Source organism: Nansenia antarctica (genome assembly GCF_963989245.1).
Source record: "Nansenia antarctica genome assembly, chromosome: 5".
In the NCBI taxonomy this organism is placed as follows: Eukaryota; Metazoa; Chordata; class Actinopteri; order Argentiniformes; family Microstomatidae; genus Nansenia; species Nansenia antarctica.
The window spans coordinates 29,374,174-29,385,048 of NC_137690.1; the positions used below are offsets into that span (position 1 = coordinate 29,374,174).

The 10,875-nt window shown below is 45.4% G+C and overlaps 1 protein-coding gene across 1 annotated transcript in view; it reads right to left on the reverse strand.

Moving 5' to 3' along the window:
- Positions 1-673: 673 nt before the first annotated feature.
- The window catches only part of slc4a5a (solute carrier family 4 member 5a), a gene marked incomplete at both ends in the record, with an annotated part of 25,877 nt that continues 15,675 nt past the window's right edge, over positions 674-10,875 (reverse strand). Inside the window, 13 exons of the mRNA XM_080530632.1 lie at positions 674-842; positions 2,486-2,544; positions 2,656-2,835; positions 3,459-3,632; positions 4,829-4,897; positions 5,047-5,119; positions 5,485-5,663; positions 5,989-6,150; positions 6,337-6,450; positions 7,379-7,570; positions 8,111-8,145; positions 9,826-10,097; positions 10,567-10,700. Coding sequence (XP_080386758.1) covers positions 674-842; positions 2,486-2,544; positions 2,656-2,835; positions 3,459-3,632; positions 4,829-4,897; positions 5,047-5,119; positions 5,485-5,663; positions 5,989-6,150; positions 6,337-6,450; positions 7,379-7,570; positions 8,111-8,145; positions 9,826-10,097; positions 10,567-10,700 — 1,812 coding nt within the window. The remainder of the gene's footprint in view (positions 843-2,485; positions 2,545-2,655; positions 2,836-3,458; positions 3,633-4,828; positions 4,898-5,046; positions 5,120-5,484; positions 5,664-5,988; positions 6,151-6,336; positions 6,451-7,378; positions 7,571-8,110; positions 8,146-9,825; positions 10,098-10,566; positions 10,701-10,875) is intronic.

A 10,875-nucleotide genomic window follows, 5' to 3' on the forward strand; every position in this document is an offset into this window, starting at 1 on the left:
TAGTTTGCTGGGAGAAGAGAGGCGGCATATAACCTCTGAGCAAGCACACTCACACCAAAACAATTCTTAGGTAAAGAAGGATATTCAAGCACTCACCTGTCACATGAAAAGGCCTGGCTTTCTTACAATTACTGACATTGAATTTGAGATTCTGGACCGTATACTACAGCTACATACTTCAATTTCCCAATAAGATCAGTGCAAAATCAACATATACTATGTATAAATATAAATATATTAACACAAAATATATTCTCATATACAACACACACAGAGACAGAAATTATTCTCTCTCCCTTTCTCCTATATCCTTCTGTGGGTTTAAAAGCTATATCCTGCTAATTATACTGTCTTCATGTTCTCGATGGAGATATCCATGACCATTTGTGTCAACATTGAGCCTCCTAATTGAAAAACAGAACCCGATGCTGGGATCTCAGCCACTGAAATGATTAACTGTGTGCAAATAAAGTGAAAAGTGAAAAAGTGTCAAGTGTCAAACCAGTGAAAAGCCAGCTCACAAGGTGTCATTTGTTCACAGCTGTCAGTCCATGCCACATTCATATTACAAGTCTTAATGTGTTGAGTGGCTCAGCACTCTATGGTTATGTACAGTACAGTGTCCAGAGAGGTGGGTCCCACATGAGCCTGTGTGCTCTGTCGGGAGTGTCTCTCAGAGCGTGGTCTCACCGCTCACGTCCCTGTGATGGGGAGGCTCAGTGTCTGTGTCGTCGTAGTCAGACTCCATCTCAATCTTCACCTGGGGCACAGGGAAGGCCATCCCATGGCCCATGGGGACCCCCGGGGACGAGGGGCAGGAGATCTTCAGATGCAGGGTGATGCTGAGAAACGGCAAGCTCCAGTTATCAAACACAGCCAGGGCCAACATCACAGAGGGAGAGGGGGACTGGTGGGGAACGTTGGCTAGACAGGGAATCAGTTTGGATCTGATGCGACGGCATGAGTGAATTAGACGAGGGTTCGGCAAAAGGCGTTAAAGCATGAAAGGGTTAGGAGATAGGTCGTCAGAGCTCTGTGACTGATGTCTGTCCTCTTTGTATTGTTCTGTCTCTGTCACGTTATGTGAGGCGTGGAAAGACAGGTGAGGTGTGATTGATTGTGTGTGAGGTGTGTGTGAGGTGTGATTGTGTGTGAGGTGTGTGTGAGGTGTGATTGACAGACCAAACAAACCCCAAATAAAACTCACTTCTGATATTGATGAACCAAAATATGAAGATCTTTGTTGCCTTCAATTTAGTCGTACAGTATACTCCAAACCATGCCTCCTTAAAAACAATGCAGACATACTGCGTATTCCACCACTGAAAGTGTGTATTTAGCACAAGGATGCAAAGATAACAGGCAGAAGTGCACATGGAAGGGTAGAGGGGGAGTGGAATCTGTTTCTAGGTTTATCTGTAAGTGTTACATAACCGACATGAAGTCTGGGGTGGGCTGCATATTCTCATGCATGGGGGTGATGACCAAACGTGTATGTTTATGATCCATATACAGGCTGCTGGGGCTTATACTGTATACTGTACAACACATGGAGGAAAAAGAAACAACCAAAGAAAAGCCTGGCGCATGTAGCATAGGGACGCACATACAGTGGGCTTAGAATTATAAGGTTCTATCTCCGTTTAGGGTAGTTCAGAGATATTGAGCGTCAAAGTTTTCACATTCCATTAGGTTTTGTGAGATGGAACCTTTGTATTTTATTAATTACTAACTAAAAAATGTAAACATTTGTACTGGATCAGATTATGTAAACAACAAAATGTTGACCAAAAATGGAGATCACCATATAATAAACCATATAATTCTAACATCACAATACAGTGGGCTAAATGAGCATTCTCAAATACCGCGGTATCAACTACATACAGATGCAATTGTACATTAATTTCTTTGAATCTATTCTAATGTCACACATTGTTTCACACAACTAGTTTTCCTAACAGCATATAAGAGTGCAGAAAAAAATACATACAATAGCAGCAAGGATTGCTATGCAAATCCCCCCCAAATATCTGCATTGTCTTTAAAAGTGCATTGAGAGGAGGGTGATACAATAGCCCAACCTTGACTAGTCAGAAGGAAATGTGTGTGTGTGTGTGTGTGTGTGTGTGTGTGTGTGTGTGTGTGTGTGTGTGTGTGTGTGTGTGTGTGTGTGTGTGTGTGTGTGTGTGTGTGTGTGTGTGTGTGTGTGTGCGTGTGTGTGTGTGTGTGTGTGTGTGTGTGTGTGCGTGTGTGTGTGTGTGTACTTGTGCTTGTGCGTGTGTGTGTGTGTGTGTGTGTGTGTGTGCGTGTGTGTGTGTGCGCTTGTGTGTGTGTGTGTGTGTGTGTGTGCGTGTGTGGCCAGTCTGATGTTTAGTGTATCATGATTCATGGATAGTATTTGCCAGGCTGACAGAGGGCTGCCCATTGAGAGCCAGGTTGGAGAAGGTCTTTGTAAGGGAGGTGTAGATTGAGAACACAATACCTGCGGTCCAGGTCAGACTCAGAGCTGGGTGAGCAGTTGGAGTAACCGTGGTCCTTCTCCTGCATACAGACACAGACACAAAAGCCGTCAGAAATAAAGCCGTCAGAAATAAAGCACCGCCGATTCAGAAAACGCCCAGCAGGTGGCAGCAAAACCCTACATTTCCTCACCTCATCTTCGCTGTCATCTGCCTTACTCGGTTTCTTCTTGTCCTTCTTGTCCTTCTTCTTCGGGTCATCTTCTTTCTTCTTCTTCTTTTCCTTCTCGGGCAGAAGGTCGTCGATCCACGCTAGGTCGTGTCGGGAGAACACCATGTCCAGCATTTTACGCACCAGCAGCAGACCGAGGATCTGAGGGCCACAGAGACACGGTTTCACTGCCATAACTCTCTTAAAGATGAGATAAGATAATATGAGATCACTTAAAGAGACATTACAGTCCAACAGTGTACACTCTTGGGGTGGGCTTGATTCTTGACTGTAGCCTATGGTTCATAATATGATGTTATTCGCTTTATATTAGCCCACACAGTCCTCAAGGCTAGCAGACCTTTGCAAAATAAGCTGTTGCTCATGGGTGAGAGGAGGTGTGGCCCTGTCTGACCAATCAGGTCATTTATATAATTACATATATTTCTGTCTAATTGGGGGACCCAGCTAGCTCAAAAGATATGGATAGGTCTATATATAGCTACTGTATATATAATATAGATATGGAAGATATGGATAGGTCTATATATAGTCTATATATAGCTATATATGTAGCTATATATATATAATATAGATATGGAAGATATGGATAGGTCTATATATAGTCTATATATATATATAACTTTACGATTGGGGGGGGGAGAAAAACATCAAGAAAATAAATCCCTATTGAAACACTTCAGTAAATTCAATTCAGTTCAGTTCAGTGGCCCTAAAATAGCCTAGCCTGAAGTTCTTGCAAAGTGATGGAGTAACATCCAGACCATGACAGGGAAGATGATGGCCATGAAGGTGGACTTGAGGACCCAGAGCACAGCCAGACAGATGATCTGCACCAGGGTGAAGAGGTGGACCCTCCTCAGGGGTACGTGGCGCAGGAAGGAGTAGTCAGGCTGGTGCTTGGAGGGCATCATGCACAACTTGACTCTGTCCCAGAACTAGGAGTGACAGGGGAGAGATACACGTCAACATATGAAGAAAAGAACATCCATGATGTATTTACAGTACATTTGGTAAACGGACTGCAGTTATATAGCGCCTTATTCCAAAGCGCTTTACAATGGCCTTCCATTCACCCATTCACACACCCATTCACACACCAATGACGACATTGGGAGCAATTTGGGGTTCAGTGTATTGCCCAAGGACACCTCGACACGTGGCCAGTGATCGAACCGCCGAACCCGGCGTGTCACTGCTGAGCTCCCTGCAGCTCTCCAGGACTAGGATTGAATATCGCTTGCCTGGACTAAAAGGATATTGAGCTTGTAACAGATTAGCATTTTGTGTACTTTGAACGGACGCCGCTAACGTGCTCTGCTCTCACTCTGTGTTGTAGTTGTCCCAGCTGTTTGCTCTGTGACATTTAACTTGAGTGGCAGGAGAAACTAAGCAGCACCTGGCCACGGAGTCCATATTCACTGGAGCCTGTGGCTCAGGGCACATGCCTAATACCCTCATCAAAATGCATCTCAAAATTGTGCCTGTAGATGAGTCTGGAATACTGAGTCACATACCCCCCCTCTAGACACACAGATCCTGATTGAGAAGCACCACATCACCCACACAGAGAATCTTTTTTGCGAGGCATGTATAATTCATGCTACTGTCGCTTGTGAACCCCATACCTATTGTCTTTCGGTAAGATAGCAATGATTCAATCTGCGATTCCTTGTTTTTGCACTTGTACTCTGTCAATGACAATTAAATTGAATTGAATCTGAATCGGCAATGACTATGTGACGTGGGAAGAAGAAACTACACACTATGAACAGTACTCAAGTTGTAAAAGAAAATCAGGGGGGATGGTGGATTTTATCATATGGGGACAATTTTAGCATCCCCACAGCGTCAGTGAATTCAGTGTCAGTGACTTGGTAAAAATGTCATTGCATGTGTGTGTGCCCCCCTCGCCCACAGTATTTTACTCAATATGCGCAAAACTAAATGTTGAAATAACAGTAATTCAGCAGTAAACGTTCATTGATAAAATGACATTCGGGATGGAAAGGGGGATGCCATCCCCCCTCATCCCCCCTCAACTCGAGTGCTGACTAGGAAGCATTCTACGTGTGTGGTGCACATACCAACTTTGTTGTTGTTGTTGTTGTTGTTTGTTTGTTCTGCTACATACCTGGATCCCACTGAGAGAAGCCACGCCCATGTAGAGGAACACACCGTACAGCACTGGCATGGGTATGTACTAAGGACACAGGAGAGGGATGACACACATGTCAAATTTTATCTTCATCCCATTGTACATGACATGTGGTCAAAGACCCCTCAATAACACCTCTCGACTTTTCATTACAATTTGAGAGACGCTAGGATCTCAACCTGTATTATCCTCACCTGTAGTACTGGAGCCAGGAAGATGGAGGCTCCCGTCAGTACAAACACCAGAATACCTGTTAGTCTCTGCTCCCTTTGTAGACAGAGAGAGAGGGAGAGAGAAAGAGAGAGAAAGAGAGAGAGAGAAAGAGAGAGAGAGAGAGAGAGATTAAGAGGGCAGACATACAATGACAAAACAAAACAGAACCCTTCTCCATTTAAAACAGCAGGAGAGTTTGGCCTGACCCTATACATCTCAAGGGCTTTACACACTCCTCGGCCGACTTGAACCATACTGTGGTGGCTTGGATATTTTCCTTTCACATTGTCCTTTCCTGTGCTGTTTCAGCACCGATGGTGGATGCGTAAGTACAGCTCAGCTCGGCTCAGTGAGCGGTGGTAGGTCTTAGTGTCCTGAGTCAGTCTGTCACTGTCTGTCTGTCTGTCTGTCTCACTCACCTGACACCAAGGAACTGTGGCTGCTCCCCGGGCGCGCTGGACTCACTCTCCATCTTCAGAGAGTCGATGTGGGCGAGAGAGATGACCGTGGCGGCAACGTACCAGGGCAGGCCCAAGAAGGAGCAGACAGCCATCAGGACCCCCACCCAGAACAGGTCCAGGTGGTAGCCACAGCCTTTCTGCAGGCATGGGAAGACACCGAAAGAGAACTTCAACTCAACTGCGGATGTTTCTAACAGCTTTCTGTTATTCCAGAACGTTCTTAGAATAAATGTTTCTAAAAAAGGTTCTTCTGCTGTCCCTTTTGGAGAACCCTTTGAAGAACTATTTTGGGTTCCACTTGGGACTACATGGAACCCAAAAAAGGTTCTTCAAAGGGTTCTCCAAAAGGGACAGCTGAAGAACTCTTTATGGGTCTAGGTAGCATCTTTCTTTTTCTAAGAGTGTTGTTGATGGACATTGTAGGTGACAGTGTAGTGGGAGACACCAGAAGGACTACAGCACCTTCAGCTTGTTCTCCTTGCGGTTCACGATGACGGCACTGATTTGCTGGTCCATGAAGATGAGGATGGTGACGAGGAGAGCTGGGACAAAGCTGATCAGATACACCCAATATGGGTTCTTCCCAAACGGCAGCACTATCCAGCCCCGGTTGGGACGCGTAGGCTACAGGGATTCAGTAAGGAGATTGGACTGTTAGAATGGCAATGGAAGAAACACTCCGACATGTATCATGACACACAACAACGGTCTGAACGGGCTGAGAACTTCTGAACGTCTGGATAACCATGATGAACCATAACCATGAATGATGAAGAGTTGGCCATTTTTTAAAATGTTCCTTTACAGTACCTTGAACTCTGTGGGGACGATGAGCTTGGGTGTTTGGAGTCCCATTAACATGTCCAGACCCACAAAGGTCATAATGGCTATGAAGATGGAGAAGTCACTGATGAGCTTCCTCAACTGGTCCCAGAGCCGGCGGAGGTACAGAGGAAGGCAAGAAAACACAAATTCCCCATGAGATACAGACACATTGCATTGCAAATCTTAAGTAAGAGTATATCTACCTCTGGTATAGCTCATATACTGTATATTCAAACAAGTTATCTTGGTACCATATGAGCTTATTTGTCTCTGTCACTGTCTAGCCTGCTAATACATAAATCATATCCAGCTGGATATGTTAGAGTTACTTAGTTGTTTTGTGCCGCTGTCTACTCTAGCCTGTTGAGATGAGTAAGGGACCAGGGGGGTGAGTGACAGGGAGCTGCTTATGTGAGGGACATGCAGAGTCAGGTCTCTAGAGCCGCCAGACCAGCCAGTATGTACGTTGAGGATCAGGGAGGGAACATTGTTCATTGTTTGGGATTTGACACCGGAGATGAAGGGGATAGAAGGAGCAAAAGGGGGACAAGAAAGGAAAAAGTTGGAGAACAAGAAACAACGGATGTTCAGGGGAGCATAAAAGGTATAAAGAACGCAGCGTCAAGGCGAGATGTTGACTAACGAAACATAACTCAGAACTTGAGAAGATGAAGGTCACACGCTGTTCCGTCATTGTTGTGACATTTATTCACAGATGTTTCGGCTCAATATTCTCAACAGGTGTGACACTCTATTGAACCGAAACATTGGTGAATAAATGTCACAGCAAGTGCAAATGATATATTTTTTATTGAAGTCAAACATCCAGGAGAAATATATTGGTGAAACCCAAACAATACATAGAGTATTGACGTCTGCATTGACCTTGTGGCAATGTGGCATGCGGAGAAGTTATGCATATGTACTGTACAGTATACACAACACACAATGTCCCTCACATCAGCCATTCTTAGACTGAATCCCTGACTACAGATCCCATCAACCCCCTCTCTTCTTCTGGTCTCACCGTGGTAGGAAAGTAGCGGCTGAACTTGAACTTCTTCAGCGTGACGGTCATGGAGTAGGTGCCGAAGAAGAGGATGAAGGACATGAGGGCCAGGTCAGGGACATACTTGCAGCTGTTCCCCACCAGAGAGCCACCATACTTCAGACACTCCTTCTTACTCAGCTGACTCCAGTCCAGAGCTGTGATATTCAACTGGGAGGATGTAGGGAAGGAGGAGAGGGAGGGAAGGAAGGAGGAGAGGGAGGGAAGGAAGGAGGAGAGGGAGGGAAGGAGGAGAGGGCGGGTAGGGTAGGTGAGAGGAGTGGAGGAACACATTGAGGAGAAGAAGAAGGATGAGAAGGGCAGAAGAAAAGTTTTATGTTAAGTTTTAAGAAGTTTTAAGGAAAAAAAGGGCAATAAAAAAGAAGAAAGAAGGTGAAGGGGAGAGAAAACGGTTGGCATTAGAGAGAGAGAACATAAAAAGGAGAGGGACAACAAGAGAGGCGCTGAGAAAACGAACGGTAGCGAACTAATTCATATGCCAGGTAGATCCCCCATAGGAACCCATTCACACTCTTTCCCCACGCAATGTCAAATGCATAAGGAAAGTCCTCTGTGAGATTAACATCTGAAGTATTATGATCCGGTAGTATTCAGACAGACTGCCTGTTTATGACATAGCGCTCAATACCTGACCCCCCCCCCCCCCCCCCGCAAAAAAAGCAAAATGAAAATAGACCAAAAACGACTTACCCCAAAGAGACTAGAGGTGTTATCTGGCACTGGAACTAAACACATTGAAGATCATTGCAGCCACTGTTGATGTGAGTGAGGCGAAGAAGACAGGGAGGTAATGAATGAGAAATTGGGGGGCAGAGATGGAAAGAAAAAAATTGGGGCCATACAGGGGGCAGGAGAAAGTCATCAGTTAGACTTTGACACTTTGACAGAGAAAAGAGGGAGAGAAGAAGAATCTCATGCATATTAAATAAGTGTTACTCACTCACAGAAGCCAAATTGTGTGTGTGCAGCAAAAAGAAGCAGGAAACAAATCAGTTACAGTACTCAATGTCATTTAAAGTAATTTCTCACAGTTAATGAGTATGCCAGTACAACTCCCCAGGACTTACTTCTAGTGTAAATTAAATGCTAGTAAATTAAATCTATGCTGTCTAAGATCTCTCTGCTGCCTAAGAGCTCTATGCTGTCTAAGAGCTCTCTGCTGTCTAAGAGCTCTATTCTGCCTGAGAGCTCTATTCTGTCTATGAGCTCTATTCTGTCTAAGAGCTCTCTGCTGTCTAAAGGGCTCTGCACACAGCGTGCGATTTCTGTTGCGCGTCAACGTTCCATTTTGAAGTTTGAATGGAAGTCTATGAGAACATCGCATTTACCCACACACGGCCCCGATTTTAATCGCACGGCGAACATTCGATTCCATTCATTTGACAGTGCGACAAAACTCGCACGCCGTGTGCTTTGTCCCATTCAAAATGAATGGAATCGAATGTTCGCCGTGCGATTAAAATCGGGGCCGTGTGTGGGTAAATGCGATGTTCTCATAGACTTCCATTCAAACTTCAAAATGGAACGTTGACGCGCAACAGAAATCGCACGCTGTGTGCAGAGCCCTTAAGAGCTCTCTGCTGTCTAAGAGCTCTATGCTGTCTAAGAGCTCTAGGCTGTCTAAGAGTTCTATTCTGTCTAAGAGCGCTATGCTGTCTAAGAGCTCTATGCTGTCTAAGAGCTCTATTCTGTCTATGAGCTCTATGCTGTCTAAGAGCTCTATTCTGTCTAAGAGCTCTCTGCTGTCTAAGAGCTCTATGCTGTCTAAGAGCTCTAGGCTGTCTAAGAGCTCTATTCTGTCTAAGAGCTATATGCTGTCTAAGAGCTCTATGCTGTCTAAGAGCTCTATGCTGTCTAAGAGCTCTATTCTGTCTAAGAGCTCCATTCTGTCTAAGAGCTCCATTCTGTCTAAGAGCTCTATTCTGTCTAAGAGCTCTATTCTGTCTAAGAGCTCTCTGCTGTCTAAGAGCTCTATGCTGTCTAAGAGCTTTATTATGCCTAAGAGCTCTATTCTGCTTAAGAGCTCTATGCTGTCTAAGAGCTCTATGTTGTCTAAGAGCTCTATGTTGTCTAAGAGCTCTATTCTGCCTAAGAGCTCTATGTTGTCTAAGAGCTCTATTCTGTCTAAGAGCTCTATGTTGTCTAAGAGCTCTATGTTGTCTAAGAGCTCTATTCTGCCTAAGAGCTCTATGCTGTCTAAGAGCTATAAGTTGTCTAAGAGCTCTATTCTGTCTATGAGCTCTATGTTGTCTAAGAGCTCTATTCTGTCTAAGAGCTCTATTCTGTCTAAGAGCTCTATGTTGTCTAAGAGCTATATGTTGTCTAAGAGCTCTATTCTGCCTAAGAGCTCTATTCTGTCTAAGAGCTCTCTGCTGCATCTCTCTGAGACGAGGACATGGACTCACTCGGGTCGGGGGCCAGGCACTCGCACTTGTAGGCGGTGACGTAGTCGGGCTTGAAGCCGGTGTTGATGGGGTAGTACTTGAAGGAGGACATCATCTTCTTGATGGCGTCGGAGATGAAGATGAAGGAGATGAGGCTGGAGAAGCCCTCCTCGGTGAAGCGGGTCATGTACTTGATGATGTAGCTGGCGTCCGTGGCCACCAGGATGAAGCACTGCAGGCAGGAGTGCATCCCGATCCACAGACGCAGCTCCATGTAGTCTATGTCGTTGCTTCTGGGAACGGAGACCACAAACACGGACGTACGTGACACATGACACAGTCTTTTGGTCGGCAAGTCAGCGTCCGATTCAACGTTCCGACTTTTCTTTCGGAAAAATGTGAACACATTTCGGCGTTGTTGAAAATCAATGACACATCGCTAGTCGACTAACACACGGTCTTGTTTTGTGAGCTTGCTAACAATGTTAAGTAGTGTTATAGTTAACTTGGTAGCAGTGGGGATTACTCACCCAATCCATTGCGTTGCGGTATTTTGGCTTGACCAGCGGGTTTGTGTTGTGATTCTCAACAACGTTGAAATGTATTTCCGTGTTTTGAAATAAAAGTCGGAACATTGGTTCACATTGGATTGGTTGCCGACTTGCGGCCCAAATGACCAGACCGTGTCACATATGCTCTGCGATGTGGAATTAAAACAGTCGCTAAATCGATCAAACTGGGACCAAACGGGGTTTTGCTCACTTGCTGAACTCGAAGAGCAGTTTCTCAAAGATGAGGATGGGTCCAGTAGAGCTGAGGATGATGAGCGGCTGGCCACCAAACAGACAGAACGTCGTCCCTGCTAGAGCCGTACCCAGGAAGCTCTCCATCACACCCTGCCAGAGAGAGAGAGAGGGAAGGAGGGAGAGAGAATGAGAGGGGATGAGTGTGTGCGTGTGTGTGCGTGCGTGTGTGCGTGTATGTGTGCGTGTATGTGTGTGTACGTGTGTGTGTGTGTGTACGCGCGTGCAAGTGCGTGTGCACGTGTACGTCCGTGCGCGCGTTAGATAA